Source organism: Balaenoptera ricei, chromosome 16 (assembly GCF_028023285.1).
Source record: "Balaenoptera ricei isolate mBalRic1 chromosome 16, mBalRic1.hap2, whole genome shotgun sequence".
Classification (NCBI taxonomy): domain Eukaryota; kingdom Metazoa; phylum Chordata; class Mammalia; order Artiodactyla; family Balaenopteridae; genus Balaenoptera; species Balaenoptera ricei.
This window is the reverse complement of record NC_082654.1, coordinates 33,317,007-33,337,292: the sequence shown is the minus strand read 5'-3', so window position 1 is coordinate 33,337,292 and position 20,286 is coordinate 33,317,007. Positions and strand designations below refer to the sequence as shown.

The window sequence follows — 20,286 nt, the reverse complement described above, 5'->3', positions numbered from 1 at the left end:
TTCATCTACCAAATGTAAAACAGATAGCTAGTGGGAAGCAGCTGCATGGCACAGGGAGATCAGCTCGGTCCTTTGCGACCACCTAGAGGGGTGGGATAAGGAGGGTGGGAGGGAGACACAAGAGGGAGGGGATATGGGGGTATATGTATGCATATAGCTGATTCACTTTATTATACAGCAGAAACTAACACAACACTGTAAAGCAATTATACTCCAATAAAGATGTTAAAAAAAAAAACCTCAAAAAAAAAAACACAGTAGAATAAATTCCAGCCATTCGTGAATTCAAGAAACATACAACTACTTACTAGGTAAAGAACTGCAGCAACGATAATACTACTACTGATAGCTGATAAAGCACAGTGCCTAGTATAGGCACTATAATTCTACTTTATATCTATAAATTAATTCACTACTCACAACAATCCTATGAGGTAAAGTACTATCCTTATTCCCATTTTATAGACAGGAAAAACTGAGGCACAGAGAGATTAAGTCCTTTGCCCACCACCTAGGTATTAAGAGGTGAACCAGAATTTGAACCCAGGAAGTCTGACTCTATAGACTCTGCTCCTGACCATACACTATATGACTCTCAACACACAGGGCAGAATATAGAATTCACATTCCTGATTAAAGCTAAGTGTGTTACATACTTTTAAGATATTTTTAATATACCTTTAACCACTTGCTCCAGATTTTCCAAGTAAAATTTATATTGGCTAACCAGGCCTTCTTCAAATTCTCTTAACTTTTGGGTTTCTTTGCGGATCTAAAAGGACCGAAAAAGATGATTTTCTTAAATCAAAATACTGAAATCCATTTTTAAATTAGCACAAAATATGAGTGTCCCCACTATTTCTCCCATCTCTAGGTATGCAAAATTTTCAGCTTATTTTGTGTAGTAATTATACCCAGCATTACTATTTACAATAGCCAGGACATGGAAGCAACCTAAGTGTCCATCAACAGATGAATGGATAAAGAAGATGTGGCACATATATACAATGGAATACTATTCAGACATAAGAAGAAACAAAATTGAGTTATTTGTAGTGAGGTGGATGGACCCAGAGTCTGTCATACAGAGTGAAGTAAGTCAGAAAGAGAAAAACAAATACCGTATGCTAACACATATATATGGAATCTAAAAAAAAAATGGTTCTGATGAACCTAGGGACAGGACAGGAATAAAGATGCAGATGTAGAGAATGGACTTGAGGACACAGGGAGGGAGAAGGGTAAGCTGGGATGAAGTGAGAGAGTAGCACTGACATATACACACTACCAAATGTAAAATAGATAGCTAGTGGAAAGCAGCTGCATAGCACAGGGAGGTCAGCTCAGTGCTTTGTGACCACCTAGAGGGGTGGGATAGGGATGGTGGGAGGAAGACACAAAAGGGAGGAGATATAGGGATATATGTATGCATATAGCTGATTCATTCTGTTATACAGCAGAAACTAACACAACATTGTAAAGCAATTATACTCCAATAAAGATGTTAAAAAAAAAAATTATATCCAGCATTACCTTGGTAGATTTTTCTGCCTCTGTTAGGGGTCGTATTTTATAAGAAGGAGTAATGTCTTTAAATAACTCCATCAGAGAAACTATCACCAACTTTCGAACAGTAACAGCCACGTCAGGATCCTGTTCCATCAGCATGGAACGTAATTCTTTCAATTTTTTAATCTGTTAAAGAAATAACTCATACGGCTAGAGAAATGGCAAGACAATTATAAACAAAAGACAACAGCCTCACATCTGGCACAATAAGTGGAATTCACACAATGGCTCACAGTCTAGTCCAGCCACACACAACTACAGACACTGCTCACATTTACAAAAGATATATCACTAAAGCTATAAGTTCATCATATTTTTGTTAAATAAGCAGTTAGAAAAAATATACTTTAAAAAGTATAAATTTATTAATCTACCTATTTTTAGAAATTCTTTTTTTATTGGGTTTTCTTTTTATTTATGATGCTACTTTTTTTAACTGAAGTATAGTTGATTTACAATGCTTCAGTTGTACAGCAAAGTGATTGTTTTATATATATATATATAAAAACATATATTCTTTTTCAGATTCTTTTTCATTATAGGTTATTACAAGATATTGACATAGTTCCCTGTGCTATACAGGTCCATGTTGTTTATCTACTTTATATACAGTAATCTATATCTGTTAATTCCATATTCCTAATTTATCTCTCCCCTGCCCCTTTCCCCTTTGGTAACCATAAGTTTGTTTTCTATGACTGAGTCTACTTCTATTTTTAAAATAAGGTCAGTTTGTATCATTTTTTAAGATTCCACACATAAGTGATGTCATATATTTGTCTTTCTCTGTCTGACTTACTTCACTTAGTCTGATAATCTCTAGGTCCATCCATGTTGCTGTAAATGGCACTGGGTTTTCCTAAAACATGTGTGTCCTATTTCCCTAAAAACACTTTTTGAAATATATTAAAATGTTACATACATCAATCAAGTATATTAATCACCTATACATGAACTAATCAGGAATTAAATATAATGTATCCACATTAACTTTAGTTTCAACAAGACTCATATAAAGATCATTTGCATTATGTGATGAAGAAGTGAAAAACTGATTTCAACAAATGTGCTTGACTGGATGAACTACCACTGCCTGCTGGAGTGCTTTGCTATCTTGAGAATGCACTGGTTGGTCAAAAATGTTTGCCATATAGTGGTGAGAGGACAAATATACCACCACCTATTTGCAACCCTAACTTGTATGAAATAAGCATGAGGATCCAGAGTTAGAAGACCTGGGTTCCAATCTAGTAGCTGTTAAAACATGAAACAACTTGAATTTGTAAGCCTTAATTTTTCAACTGTAAAATGAGATCAATAGCTCTTGTCTCTACGGTTTTATACTGATTATATGAGATCATACTGGTGAGAAATATTCCAAATTCCCCTCCCCAATTCTGCTCCAGACCTTTCCCCTCACTTTATTAGAAAAGGACAAGTACTACAGCAAAGCATACCATATGAACTTTTTTTCTATAAATGTAAATAATCTATTTTATCATTCAATAAACAAATACTCATCACAGTAGGATGCTGGGGACACCAAGCTAAAAAGAATAATAGTACCCCTTAAATGACTTCATGTATATTTTATCATTTAATCCTCACAACAGTTTTAAAATAGGTACCATCTGGATTTCCCTGGCGGTCCAGTGGTTAAGACTCCACACTTGCACTGCAGGGGCACAGGTTCGATCCCTGGTCAGGGAATTAAGATCCCACATGCTGCGTAGCACAGCCAAAAAAAAAAAAAAGTACCATCCTCTTTTTAGAGATGAAGAAAATGAGCTTGGGTAAAACGACTTTCCCAAAGTCTAACAGATAGTACTTAAAAGAGCCAAGATTGAACCTCAGGTTTCTTGAGCCCACATGTTATAACTATCACCACCTTTACCCCCATGCCCATGGTTCACTGATAATTCATTGTAACTCTTCAGTCTACTTCATTTAAACCAGATAGACTTTTTCCAGACTACCCTGGTGGCGCAGTGGTTAAGAATCCGCCTGCCAATGCAGGGGACAAGGGTTCGAGCCCTGGTCTGGGAAGATCCCACATGCCACGGAGCTACTGAGCCCATGTGCCACAACTACTGAAGCCCGCGCGCCTAGAGCCCGTGCTCTGCAACAAGAGAAGCCACCGTAATGAGAAGCCTGCACACCGCAATGAAGAGTAGTCCCCACTCGCTGCAGCTAGAGAAAGTCCACACACATCAACAAAGACCCAACGCAGCCAAAAATAAATAAATAAGTAAATAAATTTAAAAAAAATTTTTTTTCCACTTACAAGTATTCCTGAACTAATCTCATTGGCTTTTGTGTAACACCTTCCTTAATAACTCTATAGATCAGTCAAGCAATTTGCAAGTTGGTTCCTCCTCCCTAGTACTGTTAATTTTTACACTTAACCACTTTTAGAGTTACAACATTAAGTCCAATATCTTCATTCAGAGATGAAGAAAGTAAGACTCAGAATGTTTAAGTAACTTTTCTAAGACTACAGATTTGGATTAGGCTAAGGTCCTGTGTACTCTTATTCTAACTCGGTTACTACATTTTGTTAATGATCTTCCTTTCTGTGTGTGCATATAGCTAACAAGAGAATATTAAAAGATCAGGGGCTTCCCTGGTGGCACAGTGGTTGAGAGTCTGCCTGCCAATGCAGGGGACATGGGTTCGAGCCCTGGTCTGGGAAGATCCCACATGCCGCGGGGCGACTAGGCCCGTGAGCCACAATTACTGAGCCTGCGCGTCTGGAGCCTGTGCTCCGCAACAAGAGAGGCCGTGATGATGAGAGGCCCGCGCACCGCAATGAAGAGTGGCACCCGCTTGCCGCAACTAGAGAAAGCCCTTGCACAGAAACGAAGACCCAACACAGCCATAAAAAAAAAAAAAAAAAAGATTAGACTGTTACACCATATAATATGAAAAGCCTAAGGAAATTAATTATACTTACATTACTTTCTGGATCTGATAATATGGCAGATGCCAAGGCTGCGATACGCATTTTCTTCTCCTGTAGTTTCTTCTTCCTCTCAATTAAATGTTCTTCTAATGTCAGCTCTTCAATGGGTTCTTCAATGATCTCTGAAACAGATTAGGTTTCCCCTCTTAAACATGTCTTTATTTACAAGTATCCAAGAACCTTAATTAATAAAATAATTTTCTTGTAGTAACAAATAATCAGGACTTCCCTGGTGGTGCAGTGGTTAAGAACCCGCCTGTCAATGGAGGGGACACGGGTTCGAGCCCTGATCCAGGAAGATCCCACGTGCTGCAGAGCAACTAAGTCCATGCGCCACAACTACTGAGCCTGTGCTCTAGAGCCCACGAGCCACAACTACCGAGCCCACGCGCCTAGAGCCTGTACTCCGCAACAAGAGAAGCCACCACGATGAGAAGCCCATGCACCGCAACGAAAAGTAGCCCCCGCTCCCTGCAACTAGAAAAAGCCCGCACATAGCAACAAAGACCCATAGCAGCCAAAAATAATAAATAAAATAAATAAATTTATAAAAAACAAATAATCATGATAGCTAACTTTTATCAAGCACTTGCTATGGGCCAAGATTACTACATATCACCCTCTCAACAATCACATGAGACAAGTACTATCATTAGCCCAATTCTGTAGATAAACTGTGGCAAAGAGAAAGTAACTTGCCTAAGCTCATATCCCTGGCAGAAATGGGATTCAAACCCAGGCAGTCTGACTTAAGAGTTCACATTTTTAACTACTGTGCTAATAAACCCACAATAATTCATACTAATTAAGGGAAAGAGCAATCTCATTTAGTTTTTTAAAAAGTACATGCTCCTTTGTTTTCAACTCTATACAGTCCTTTGAGCTACACAAAATACATCCACCTTAAGAAATTCACAGGGAATTAGATTTAATAAACACACAAGCATAATCTGTAATGAGCTGATGAAGGATGCCTAAAAACAGTTAACAGTTGACCTGTAATCTCATTTACACTAATATGGTTTGCTAAGAGAAAGTAAAATTTAACTGGCTTGTTCTATCACAAATTCCAAACCAATATAGTTTCAACAAATAAAATACGTTCTTTCAGTTTAACTTTGATTAGAACTGTTCTAGCTATTAGAACCCACATTTAGTTATGTAAAGCAGACATACATAAAGTATAATTGCTCTAAGAAAGAACCAAAATAATTTTGTACCACAGAATCATTTTTATAATTTAAGCTAAAAAGTGAATAGTTATTTGTAGTCAGGTCCTTCATTTACAATTAAAAAGAATTCAAAACAGTAACAATTTATAAGATTCTTCATGCATACCTAGACATCACAAACATAACTGAATAAAATTTTCCATAATAAAAGCAACAAAGAATCAAATTACAGGGCTTCCCTGGTGGTGCAGTGGTTGAGAATCCACCTGCCAATGCAGGGGACACATGTTTGAGCCCTGGTCCGGGAAGATCCCACATGCCGCAGAGCAACTAAGTCCGTGCGCCACAGCTACTGAGCCTGCACTCTAGAGCCCACAAGCCACAACTACTGAGCCCACATGCCACAACTACTGAAGCCTGCGCGCCTAGAGCCCATGCTCCACAACGAGAGAAGCCACTGCAATGAGAAGCCCGCGCACAACGAAGAGTAGCCCCCGCTCGCCGCAACTAGAGAAAACCTGTGTGCAGCAACGAAGACCCAACGCAGCCAAAAATAAATAAATAAATAAATGTATTTATTTATTTTTTTTTTTAAAAGACTCAAATTACACAAGGTAAGACTTTCAAAATGTGGGAAAATGTTCAAAATGACCTTGAAATGACCAGTACTCCAAAATGCACATTCCAGACTTTATGTAAAATTAATGCACTATTAAGTAAAAAAATGTAATTCTCAAATAACAATTTAGTAACTAGAAAGATGCATCCCATTACCTTCTTCAGGTTCCATCTCTTCTTGATCCTCTTCATCTTGGTTACTGTCAATAACTATATGGAAAATATGCATATTAAAAATGTGATAATATACATAAGTGGTAAAACCACAAGGAAAACCAGGGAAGTGACTACCTTAAAACTCAGGAAAATAGTTACTTTTGTCAGGAGGGAGCAATTAGTGATTTAGGGAAGTATAGGGAAGTTTCTGGGTGCTGGCAGTACTTCTTTCTTGCCCGGATGGTAGTTTTATGGGTATGTTTTTGGTGATATACCACATAACTTCACATCTTTCATTTCTAGACTTTTGTGTGTGTTTTTTTTCACAAAAAATACATGTAAGGAAAAAAAGGCTACAAAAGGATGACTAATATGCTCTAATTTTAGAAACAACAGAATGAAATACTCTGAAAAGAATCACCTTAACCTTGTGGCTTCAGCTGTACTCATAGTACAATGGGCACCTGAGATAATCATCTGTATTTCCGGCCAAAATCATCAAGTTTGCTCTATGACTAACTGTAGCTATCCCCTTTTGTAATACAGGTAAAAGTCAAAATAAAATAAATTTTGAATGAAAAAATTTTGAACGTGATTATTAGTAAGGAACTAAAATTTTAACTAATACATGGGCTGATCACCTGGTTTCTCTCTGGTCTGTGGGATTATACCACTTTTATCTTTAATAGGAAGTAAGTGAATCAGTTCCTTCTCTGGTGCAGTTTGCAGAGTTCTTGGTATTTTTTCATATTTATCTATAACATGCTCATGCTTCCGCTTCCTGGCGTGAACAGGCTCACTGCAGGAAAAAAAAAATTTAGTTTTAATATATTAAAAAAATAACCTAGAGACCTATCATTTTAAAAGCACAGAAAAATAAACCACTAACCAAACCTTTAATAGGCATATAGATATTAGCATCTAGACCAGGCATTTGTATAGTAAATGAATAAATGAACTGTATAGCCAACCATAAAGACTCAAACTATGGCTACACTTAGTTTTCCCTTTAGAGGCAAAATAAAGGTGAAAGTTACAGCAGATTTTTCTTTGAAGAATATTCCACAGAGCCAAGGGTGACATCATGCTATTTTACTTTCCCCAAAACTGTCACAACATAGCATGGACTTTGGACTTAGAAGTATCTAAGTTTAAATTTCAGATCCACTACTTATGACAATGGGAAAGCATTAGTCTCCTCTCTGTAAAAGGGAATAACATGTACCTAATAGGGTAACAAGGACTGAGACATGGGTAACACGGCCATAAAGAACTCGGGACTGCTCTGCCTCAAACAGAGAACAGCATACTTCACCCATTCACTCCACTTCACTATTCAGACTCAAAAGAAATAAAGATATACACTAAATAAGATCAGCTTGTTTTATGTATGAACTAACCTTATTTAGGAAATAGACTGAATAGGGTTTACTCTTTGTAAACACTGTGTTCAGAGATGAGCAGCATCTTGCACTAACCACCTAAGTAAAATTCAGAACCAAGTTTTTAGCACTGAAAGGATGCGAATGACTATAATCTAAATGAAGTATTACCTAGAAGAAAGATCTCTCGTTAGAAAAGATGCTCTTTGCCCTAAATCCTTCATTAACTGTAAGTCATCTTCATCCATCATATCTAAAGGAAGGGCTTCCTCCTCTTCTTCCTCTTCCCTCTCAATCCTTTTACCTGTTCCAACAACAACAAAAAATCAGAAACAAGTATTAGGAATGTAGAACGCTGCATTTCTGTGTCTATGATAGGAAAAGCGTGTGCTTTACTAACACCTTAGCCCAATGTTTCTAAACGGGAGCACTACTGACACGCTGGGCAGGACAATTCTTTGTTGTACTTGGGTGTCCTGGGCTAGGCCAAATACCAGCATCTCTGACCCCTGAAATCTAAATGTCAGGAGCATTCTTAGGTCACTGTAACAACCAAAAAATAAATGTGTCCACACATTCTGCGATGTCCTTCAGAGCATCTGAGAGCCAATCAATGACTTAGCCCCTTAGTCTGTCTGATCTCCAAAGACTTTCACTTCCATTCCACTTCAGCCACCCCCTCCAAGGGCCACATCCCAAACCTTGGTGCTGACTCCACTCTCTGACCAGAACCTTTTGTCTTTCTAGCTCTCATTCAGTTACTTCCACTACTACACTTCTTGACCAAATATACAGACATTCAATTAATCCTTTGGCCACTCTACTTTCTATCTACCAATGTGTTCTATCTTTACTTCGTCACTTAGATTGCATGGTTATCACTTCAAACACTGCCTTGTCAATATCCTCAATTACTTTCTCTTCAACATTTTAGGCACTCACATCAAACAAAACTCCAACTACAGATCATTCTAATTTCTCTCTCTGTCCCTCGTTCTCTTTCTCTGTTTCTTTCTCTTTTTTTTGTAGTAAAAAATGAATGTCCACTAAGTACCAAGCACTGTTCTAAGTGCTGAGGATCCAACCATGAACAAGACAATCTTAGCATCTTTCCTAATGGAACTTATAATTGTTCCTAACTCTACTAACTCTCCTAAGCATAGCTATGTAAACGTACATGCTGCACAGATGAGCCTGCCAATGCTCAAAACTGACCAGCAATTAGTTTATTTCCCTGGTCAACTTTCTCTCTTCCCAAGAGTATCTTTTCAAATCTCCTACCTTTATCACACTTCTAACCCCATCACCCACCTCACTTCATAATCATCAGAGGACCTAGCTTCCTATGTCCCTAAGAAAAGCTATAAGCTAGAAACTCCTTCAGTTTCCCATGATGAATTCAACAGCATTTGCATCCACCTTTTCCTTTTTCCATCCCATAACATTGGAAGAGACACCTCTCCTCCTGTGCTCTGGATCCCAAAAACTCTTGCCTTCTCTTGCCTTGTTGTACCATTGAAGCCCCCTCTCCCCTGCATCTTCAACCTCTCCAATCTATTAATTTCTTCATCTTACCATTTTAAGATGGTCATCTTCCAGCAAGCAACACATCAATATCTTGCCAAAATTTAAAATACATTTTAAACCGGTTAAATTTACATATAAGACAAAAATATGCAACTGCTAAAAAAAAAAAAAAAAAGGAGGAAGTGATAATAATTATATCATTTGCTGCATAGATCTTGTAGATCATATAGCTAGCATATGGCTCTACCTCATTCATTCATTCATTCATTTATTTGGTTGCACTGGGTCTTAGTTGCGGCATGTGGGCTCTTAGTTGCGGCATGTGGGATCTAGTTCCCCGCCCAAGGGTCGAACCCAGGCCCCCTGCATTGGGAGCACAGAGTCCCAACCGTTGGATCACCAGGGAAGTCCCCTCTACCTCAGTCTTAACAGCTGTATAGTACTGTGTACATTTATATCATTTATTACAACAATTCCTTGTTGATGGACATTTTGATTATCTTCGGTTTTTGATGGTGATCTTTCTTTTTTTTTTTTTTGCTATTATTAACAGCATTGCAATGAATATGCTTGGGCATATATACTCTTGGAAATTTTTTTTCAAATAATCATAGGATGAATTCCTAGCAGTGGGATTGTTGGGTCAAAGGAAAGTCCATTTCTTTCTTTCTTTCTTTTTTTTTTTTTTAATTCTTCCTGATAGTTCACATATGAGTCTATGAGTACATACTATTTTTTACTCAACTGCTGTAAGCCTATCTTACATGTGGTGATAACCTGTAATTTCATGTGGGTGAAAGCTCCACTACACACTACTTTTCTTCTTGTTTTTTAAAATAAAAATTTATTTTATAGACTATTTCATGTTAGAACATAAAGAGTTTCCTTCTTTCTTGAAACACACTTCTTTTGATTTCTAAGACACTGTACAATTCAAGTTTTCTTCCTAATTCTCTGGCTCCTCCTCAAACCACATTACAGGTTCCTCCACCCAGTTCTTAAATGCTGGGGTTCCTTAAAATTCTGTTTTAGGTTCTCTTATTTTCATGTTACACAGTCTCCATGGTGATTTTACCCAAGCCTAAGACTTTGATTACCATCTACATGCTGATAATCCCCAAAACTATTCTCTCTAACCCAGATCTTTCACTTGAACATTATACTCTTATACCCAACTGCCTGAGAGACTTCATTTAGATGCTCAACATATAAGAATGAAGAAATCTTTTGCTTCTATTTTTAAAATGTAATTACTAACACATCATGCTTTTTAAATTCTTCTGAAATTTAGATAGATCTTTAAAAACATCTAACTCAACCAATGCATTTTTTTTTTATAGATGAAGTACCTGGAGATTAAGTGATGGACTAAGGCCACAGTGCTAGTAAGCAACAAAATTAAAAGTTCAAGTTTTCTGACTTCCAGTCCCATGACCTTTTATACATCACGATAACGTGTTGCCAAGGGATCAAACTAAATAGGTCAGGACAAGAGAATGAGATGGGCATGGGAAGAATGAATAGTCAGACATAGCCAAATATGAATTCCCTGAAAATACGAGTAACTCTGTAGAAAAACTGGTCTAACTCAAAATGGTCATATTCCTTACTTGTTTTTTGAGTACTTGGGAGTTTTTGAACAGGTTTACAAAAGAATAACCCTGACAATTACAGCTCAATTTCACTCCAAGTTTCCAAGTGAAAAGAAAGCCAGAAGTTTAGAAAACTAAGTGAAACTTAGCAACACTGTGAAGAATGCACTAGAGAAAAGCAATGTTCTTACCTTAGCTAACTGCCAGTGAATGGCAAAGTGGCAGCACTGACATGCCCAACAATTATTTACATTGCTACTCTCAGTCTGTTTTCCCAAGTATGTATAGTATCTTCAGATCTGCTTTCTAGACAAACTGAAAGGAGAGGCTAGCTCTTTCTCACTGTGAATACTGTACTGAAATGTCTTCTCATACTAATTGTGATAAAGCATATAGGACTACGATCCTTACCTACTCTTAGGAAGACCTGAGAACAAGAAGAGTGATTACTAGAAAGCAAAGTTATTCCATGAAGAACATTTTAAAACAAATCAATGGAAACTGGAGCACATGAATGTTTTCACAATTACCTGGTCGTTTTTCCTTTGGGTCCTCCAATGGAATAGGTTTCTTAGACACAGCATCTTTTACAGCTTGCCTTAGTTTCCTCTGTTCTTTTCGGTACTTCTTGAGAGTGCTTTGTTGTTTAAATTGTTTGTTTTTTAGCTTGTTTTCAAGTTTGACTTTACTAGTTTTTAGCAACTTCCGAAAGCTTGGGACCTGTTTTTTATTTCTTCTCTAGAAAACAACAACAGAAGAAGCACTGCATACCCAGAAATTTAAATTATTTTTAAAATCAGGTTAAAGAGAATTGATTATAAAATTTCATTAGACCAATTCCACAATTTTAATGTCTCACAGCCATGGGTCTTGGATATAAGAGCTAAAACCACACTATGGCATTAATCCTACAGAATGGCACTAAACCATCAGTTATTCAACGGGAGGGTCTTCCTGTGACCAGAATCCACAGCTGTTCAAAGGAGTCTAAGACTCCAAAAAAGGTGAAGAACCACCAAGCTAGTGGTAAACGGTTATTCAAAGCTAGCTTAACGCCTGTAGTTTGGCATACTAAGAGCAAAACGCTGGCTGTCTTTCGCAATAACTGACGTTTACATATCACTTTACTGTTTACAAAGTGCTCTAACATATTACCTCCAACAGCCTAGTTAAGTAGCGACAGCTGTTATCCTCATATTATTGGGGAAGCTACGGCTGAAAGAGTTTATGTGATTTGTCAAACACCCTTAAATTAAGGAAAGCAAAACTGAATTCGGGTATGTGGATTACAACTCTCTTGCTGGTGACCTCTCACTCAGAAATTACTCGCTTTTCTACTTCCTACCCTTTAGGAAGAAAAAAATGGACTTATCTCAGGTCCCACAACTCATAAGCTCATTGAAGGCAGGACCCTGCTTCTCATCTGTGAAATAACGGGTTCAGAAAATGGTCTTGTAGAACCCTTCAAATCTGACATCCTATGTATGAACTCAAGACTCCGTGCTAGTCTCAGTGCGGTCCCTTGAAGCCAAGCGCGCACAGCGGGCGATGAAAAAGGAGCCAGGTCTAAGGGCGGGGAAGCTGACAGCGCTTAGAGCCAGGAGGGACCCCCCTAATCTAGGCCACCGCCCCGCATACAAGGGCCGCAGAAAGGCTACACCAGGGAGCGACTCTGTGAGCCAAAGGGGCCATAAGCCGCGGGGATCGGGCTTCTAAGGACACTTACCACCTTCATCCTTAAATCTGCAGGGGAACCCAGGCCCAACAAATTCACCAGGGGCAGGGGTAATCCAGGAATCCCGAAGGTGAAACACACGTGCGAAACCAGCGACACTGCTCTAGCCGGAAGCTGCCCCTAGCCCCTTCCCACCCTCCGCCGCCGGAAATGGGGGCGGGACTTCCGTAGACAGGAGCGGGCACGCGCCCTTTCGCGGTGACGTTCTCGCGTCCCTGGGCCGGCGGCGCCCCGGCGTGCACGCGCATGAGCACGCACAGAACAGCGAATCGCCAAAGGTGAATGGTCCTCGGGTGGGGTTCACTTTACAGGGTCTCTGAATCTTTGACTCCTGCCCTGTTTCTTTCAAATTCTTCAGGAAATCGGGCTTCTCCCCTCAGAACGAGAGGACTTGATTTTTTCAATCACCTGCCTGCATTTTGTACCTCTCCTCATCTTTAGCTTGTTGTAGGATGTAGCTCGTCTCATCTTTCTTTTATAGATGCTGAGTTTTGTAGTCAGCTTTCCTCCCGTAAAGTCGTGAGGACAGAGAAGAGCTTATTCCTTTCGTGTAGTACCCGCCCCTCGCCTGGCCCTCGACAAGCTCTCTGGGCGCGTTTGTGGAATGGCTAATGATTTCTTATGACCTTCTGCACTCAAAAGTCTATGATTCTTTTTTTTTTAATTAAATTTTTTATTTTGAGACAATTGTAGATTTCTATGCAGTTATAAAATATAACAGAGATCCCATATATCCTTTAGCCAGTTTCTCCCAAAGGTAACATCTTGCAAAGCTGTGATATAACAACCAGGATATTGAAAAGTCCATGATTCCTAATGTTTTATTTTGAAACACTTTTTGCCTTAATTTCAACCACTGTCTGATTAAGAGTTATATCAGTGAGATTCATCTGCATTTCAGTATCTTACAACTGTTACTTTTCTGTCAATTCTACTGTCTGCTTAGTAATTCCGCCAGTCATGAGTTTTAACAGGAAGATTTAGGCATTGCAAGAATAAGAGTATGTTTTTCAAAATGATTGTCTCTCAAAGACTTTTTTTTCATGAATAAATTTTAAAATTCCACTTCAGATTTTTTTTTTTAAGTCTGTGATTCTGAGCACATCCCTGACAGAGTCTGGCCTAGCAGTCCTGAGCCAGAAGGGAAAAGCCAGCAGAGGCTCCAAAGAATCTGAGCTCCCTAGTGGGTGTTGGTCTTATAGAGACTGAGAGGAAACCTGCCAATTTCTGGATCCCCCTTCAAAGATCAAGAATCCCATTCTATCCAGAACTCTTCTTACCCTCCCTTCCAACTTCCCCAGTTTCCCCATTGCTCTGTCTTCTTTACACGCACTCTCAGAAACAGCAGAACCTGTCCCACTGGAATATTACTTCATCAAGCAAATTGAGAACATTATCCTGTGCTCTTCCCAAGTGTCTGAATTCCCTCCCAAACATAACAGCTTATCTGTGGTCACTCCCATCCTTTCAGCCTTCTGTCCAGTCTCTCCAAGGGTGAGGCATCCCCATTTCAGTTCAAAACCAACTTCTCCCAGCTTCATCCGACTCCATGTATCACTAATTATCCCTTTTCTCCTGTATTCTTTCTCTCCCTAATGGATGTTTCCCCTTGGCCAATAAATATACTGAAATCTCTTCCATCCTTAATTTTTTTCCTAATGACTCCATCTCCTTTTAATTGCTGTTTTATTTTCCTCCTTCCCTGTTTGTCTTTACTTAGAAAAAAACAAAAACAAAAAATGCAAACACTAGTTTTATCTCTACTTCCTCTTCTCTATTATCACAGCCCAAGCCTGTGCTAGCCTTTTTAAGAATTAAGTCATACTCTTGGCCCATTGTAAGTTTATAATCAACTAAAAATCTTTGGATCATTTTTAAGCAGTTGTTGCCAAGCTAAATCTCTCCCATCTTGATTTTGAGCAATCTATTATTTAAACGCAAACTTAACAAATGGAAGTTTACATGATTCTTACTAATGTGATCTTCTGGTTTCTCAGTATGTCGTCCCCAGCTTTGTATCATTTCCCATTCACTCAAATCACTACTAAGCTCCGTTTGGGCTCTCGATCCTCTTGGATCTTCCATAGCTTTCTTGGACACTTGGGCTAAGAGGGGTCACTGGACTACCCCAAACTAGCTTCACAGGTATTGTACCCAGAGATTCCTGTGAGCCCTTTTGAGACTCTGCCCATAACATTCCACTGAAACTACTCTCATTAAGATCACCAAGAACCTCCAAGTTGTTGTGAAATTTTTTTAAGTGTGCACTGAATTACATCTTTTTTTTTCTTTTTTAACCTTATTAGATCTCTCTGCTGCATTTTTCCTTTCTCACATTAGAATTTCGACTTCCTTGGCTCCCTTAACAGCCTCTTCCCCAGCTTCTCCTCCTACTTCCATTCTTTCTTCCTCCTGCCTCTTCAATGTAGGTGACTCTCAGGGTTCCACTGTTGGCCCACTTTGTTTTTTTTTAATCTAAGACAAAATTATTAAGTTTTATTAAAAATTAATTAATTTATTTATTTATGGCTGCATTGGATCTTCATTGCTGCGTGCGGGCTTTCTCTAGCCGTGGCAAGTGGGGGCTACTCTTCATTGCAGTGTGCGGGCTTCTCATTGCAGTGGCTTCTCTTATCGCGGAGTACGGGCTCTAGGTGCGCGGGCTTCAGTAGTTGTGGCTTACAGGCTCAGTAGTTGTGGCTCGTGGTCTCTAGAGTGCAGGCTCAGTAGTTGTGGCGCACAGGCTTAGTTGCTCCGTGGCATGTGGGATCTTCCCGGACCAGGGCTCGAACCCATGTCCCCTGCATTGGCAGGCAGATTCTTTACCACTGCACCACCAGGGAAGTCCCAGGCCCACTTTTCTACTTCTCTTTATGTTCTACTTGCTCTTCTGGTGTGATCTCATCCATCTACCTAATGCAAAGAGATTCCTAAATCTTTCATCCGGTCCATACCTCTCCCTCAAGCTTCAGTCTTGTAACCACCTACCTCCTGGACATCCCCAGAAGATAACCATGGAACTTCAAATCACCATGTTCAAAATGAAACTATATTTTTCACTTGTACCTCTTCCAACATTGCCTATTTCATTCATTTACCCATAGCCAGAATCCTGATATTCTAGAGATCTTTAGAAATAAGCCAGGGATTTCTCGGCCATTCACCATATTACAGTTCTGTTTTCTATAAACAAACTGGTTTGAAAATTGTCACTAAGTGGACATAGTACAGTAAGGCTTCAGAGTTTCCTGTCCTACAAGATAATTTATATGTTACAACAAGGGACCTTGAAGAAACTAACAGCACGTAATAGGTTCAAAGTAGATGCTTCGTATTTCCTTATGAAAAATTACTAAGGGTACCAGATTATAATTATAAGTCTCCAAAATCCCAACATCAAGAATTTGAAAATATACATGCCATTCCTCTACCTTCATCAATGCTAAAATATAGTTGAGGAATATACACATATAGTTGAGAAAGATAATTATGCATGATCAAATAGAGATTAATAAGAGATTGCACAGGTGCTAAAAAAAAATGATTAAAGAAAGCTGCTTTGGAGGAAAGGACAGAGCAATGTATATTTAAGTGGACCCTTGTAGAAATGACAAAGTTCAGATAGGTGGGATAATATTTTCTAAGTTCAGATAGTGCAAATAATTTATATTGTGTGTCATCAGAAAATTAGGCTAAAATAGCTAATAACCATAATTAGAACTAATGATTAATTATTCAATTTAAAATTAACCAAAAACCTAAATAATAACAAAAAATAAAATAACGTAGCAGATATTGTTGTTGTCATCTCATTGACATCCTCTCAGCACTTCCTCCGTACATGCCGGAAAAAAGTCCTCTGCAAGGGCTTGCAACTTTTCACCTGAGGAGTTTTTCTCAACCTCTGCAGGACAGGCCAGAAGTGCCAAGGAATTTACACCCCTGAGAGCAGCCTTCAACCAATGACAAATGGAAGCTGAAGGATATATACATACACCAACTGTGGTAGGCTGGAAAATGTCCTCTGAAGATATCAGGCCCTGACACTGTTGAATTTTATGTTGTGCCAAAGGTATGATTAAGGATCTTGAGATGGGGAGATTATTCTTGAGTGTCCAGGTGGGCCCTAAATGCAATCACATGTGTTCTTACGAGCTAGGCAGAGAGAGATTTCACACAGAAGAGGAGGAGGCATTGTTGCCACAGAGGCAGAGAGTGTAGTGATGTAGCAGCAAGTCAAGGAGTGCCAGCAGCCATCAGAAGGGGGAAGAGGCAAGGAGAAGATTCTCCCCTAGAGCCTCTAGAGGGAGGGTGGCCCTGCTGACTGCATGATTCCAGGGATACTGATTTCGGACTTCTGGCCCCTAGACCTGTGAGAGAATGAATTTCTGTTGTTTTCAGCCACCAAATTTGTGGTGATTTGTTACAGCGGCCATAGAACACTAATATACCAACATTTATACTAGTAAGTATACCGATGTCCTCACTCCTGAGAAGCAGGACAGCTCTGAGGCATCTTCCACATTGTCTCCAGGAGTCTACAAAAGGGTTGAGCCCCACCTGCAGAGGTAACCTACCCATCAGCCCACTCTGTTACTGGCCTTCTCTTCCCAGTCTCACTTCCCCACTCTGCTATCAGTGGTTCCAGGTCTCTCCTTCAAGATAAACCACCTACTCTCAAATCCTTGTGTATTAGTTTCCTGGAGCTGCTGTAACAAAGTACCATAAATTGTGTGGCTTAAAACAACAGAAATTTATTCTCTCACAGTTCTGGAGGCCAGAAGTTGGAAATACAGTAAAGGTGTTGGTGCAATTGGTTCCTCTTCAGGGCTCTGAGGAAAAGTCTATTCCATGCATCTCTCCTAGCTTCTGGTGATGGCTGGCAATCCATGGCATTCTTTGGTTTGTAAATGCATCACTCCATTCTCTGCCTCCATCTTTACATAGCATTCTCCCCATGTCTCTGTGTCTTCACGTGGCCGTCTTCCCCTCATATAAGAACACTGGTTATATTGGATCAAGGACCCACTCTGATGACCATATCACAACTTAATTACATGTGCAAAGACCCTATTTCCACATAAGGTCACATTTATAGGTACTAGGGATGCGAATTTTAGTATCTTTTGTGGGGCACACAATTCAACTCATAACACCTTGACTCAGGGTCAAATTTGGGGACCCCCAACCTAAGACAATTATCACTTATGAAGCACTTTTTATATTTCCCTAAATATAATTATCTTACTTTATCCTCAATAATCTTATGAGATAAATATTGGCTCCATTTTAAAGTTAATAAATCTGAGGATTAGATATTATAGTGTAGTCAAGTCGGTGTTATATTAGGTGGGAAACGTAATAAGATGCCAGTCCCACCAGTGGGAGTGGTCTTCAAAAGAGATCAAATACCTTAAGCTTTTTTTCTCTAATCTGCAATATTATAGATCAGGAAACAATGAGGGATTTTCCTAGGGTTGTGATATATGTTCTTTTCTATTTAAGACTTTTGTTGATAAATTAAACTTCTAAGACCTGACGTTTCCTCTTTCTTTACTTGCATTGGCTGTTCAGATCCACTATTTATTCATTGCTTTCCAAAATCTGTGGGGAAGGGGAAGTAGATTCCATGCACAAAGTCATGTCCAGTTTCTGATACTCTCTTTGGCAGCAATAGTTGCTCACTCTCCTCTCTGTACCAGACTCTGCTAGGAGCTCTCTGTAAAACAATATTCCGTAAAACAAGGACACATTGTCTCAGCCTCTGTGCTAAAGCTGCTGGGAAGTATGCTGAGCAGGGAAGAGACTATAGAATGAAACTAACATCTAAGGTATCCTGTATATCATTTTCACACCTCTCACAATGCTGCCCCTGCTTATTGTAATATTTTCTACTCCATCTATCACCAAAGGTCAAGTCCTTCCCCTGGTCACAAGTCTGAAAATACTTCCACTTATGGGCATATCCACATACACTCCGAAGACCTGTTTAGGTGGCATTTATGCTTCTGATTGCTTTCCTTCATTCTCCAAGCTGACGCTGCTGATTATAATTAAAATCCTCTCGGGTGAATAAATGGATACATAACTGAACTAAGTGGATATTTATGAATAGATTGATGAGAGGTCTGGATGATCCAAAATATCTCCTCCAACATCTGTCACATCAGAAAGAAGTAAAGATCTGACCCTGAGCAGTCCCTCTCTTGGGCCCATTAGGAGCAAAATGACTTTTTAATATTCTGTTTAGGACTTTTCCAGAAAAAGAGGAATGGGTGGCTTCTGGAGGTGGCAAAAATGGGAAGTGGAGGCGGGGAAGGAGGTAAGTGAAAGAGGCTCCAAAACAGCTAGGTTTTAGACATAAGACGTGTGTATGTCATAACATGATGATAATTTCAGTAGGCATATGAGTTATCTATTTCTTTTTTTTTTTTTTTTAATTTTATTTTTGGCTGTGTTGGGTCTTCGTTTCTGTGCAAGGGCTTTCTCTAGTTTCGGCAAGCGGGGGCCACTCTTCATCACGGTGCATGGGCCTCTCACTATTGCGGCCTCTCGTTGCGGACCACAGGCTCCAGACGCGCAGGGTCAGTAGTTGTGGCTCACGGGCCTAGTTGCTCTGCGGCATGTGGGATCTTCCCAGACCAGGGCTCAAACCCGTGTCCCCTGCATTGGCAGGCAGATTCTCAACCACTGCGCCACCAGGGAAGCCCCGAGTTACCTATTTCTGCTTAACAAATTACCCTAAAATTTAACAACTTAAAACAATAATAAACATTTATTATTTCACACAGTGTCTGTGGGTCTGGAGTTTAGGAGTGGTTTATCAGGATGGTTCTGGTTCTGGAAGTTGCAATCTAGCTGTTGGTCAAGGCTGCAGTCGTATGAAGACTTTACTGAGGCTCAAGGATTGACTTCTAAGATGGCTCATTCATATGGCTCTTGGCAAGAAGCATCAGTTCCTTACTGGCTGTTGGCAGGAAGCTTCAGTTTCTCACTACCATAGGGCTGCTTGAATGTCTTCATGACACAGCAACTGGCTTCCCCCAGAGCAAGTTATCCAAGAGAGCAAGAGGAAAACTCTAATGCCTTTTTAAGATCTAGTCTTGGAAGTCATCACTTCCACTGTTCAGTTTCTTAAAAGTGAGTCACTTAATTCAGACCACTCCTAATGATAGGGGAGTTAGAGTTCACTTTTTTCTTTTTTTTTTTGGCTGCGCCGTGTGTCTTGTGGGATCTGAGTTCCCCAACCAGGGATTGAACCTGTGCCCTTAGCAGTGAAAGCGTGGATTTCTAACCACTGGACTGCCAGGGAATTCCCAGAGTTCACTTTTTTGAAGAGAAAATATAAAAAAATTTGTGGACATATTTCAAAAACATTAGTTTTGGGTTCAGTGAACATTTATTGAGCATCTTTACTGGGACCTGAGTAGGCACTGGAATTAAAACACAAGTTATTATCACCCAAGACTAAAGAAGTCAGAATTTTTATATAGATAGACAAGAGACAATTTTAGAATACAGGACATTACATGACTATGATAGGATTAATGCTGAATGCACATGTAGGTGAGAT

At 39.4% G+C, this 20,286-nt stretch overlaps 1 protein-coding gene across 3 annotated transcripts in view; it reads right to left on the bottom strand.

Moving 5' to 3' along the window:
* Positions 1–12,837, bottom strand: part of NOC3L (NOC3 like DNA replication regulator) — a 41,818-nt gene extending 28,981 nt beyond the window's left edge. For 2 of the 3 annotated variants that reach the window (XM_059900492.1, XM_059900491.1), the window contains exons 1-8: positions 12,705–12,837; positions 11,509–11,716; positions 8,031–8,163; positions 7,119–7,276; positions 6,478–6,531; positions 4,523–4,653; positions 1,534–1,695; positions 679–772 (exon numbers count right to left, since the gene is read on the bottom strand). In XM_059900492.1, coding sequence (XP_059756475.1) covers positions 679–772; positions 1,534–1,695; positions 4,523–4,653; positions 6,478–6,531; positions 7,119–7,276; positions 8,031–8,163; positions 11,509–11,716; positions 12,705–12,713 — 949 coding nt within the window. In that variant the 5' untranslated portion in view covers positions 12,714–12,837. The remainder of the gene's footprint in view (positions 1–678; positions 773–1,533; positions 1,696–4,522; positions 4,654–6,477; positions 6,532–7,118; positions 7,277–8,030; positions 8,164–11,508; positions 11,717–12,704) is intronic. The other variant, XM_059900493.1, reaches the window with a different exon arrangement.
* Positions 12,838–20,286: the final 7,449 nt, after the last annotated feature.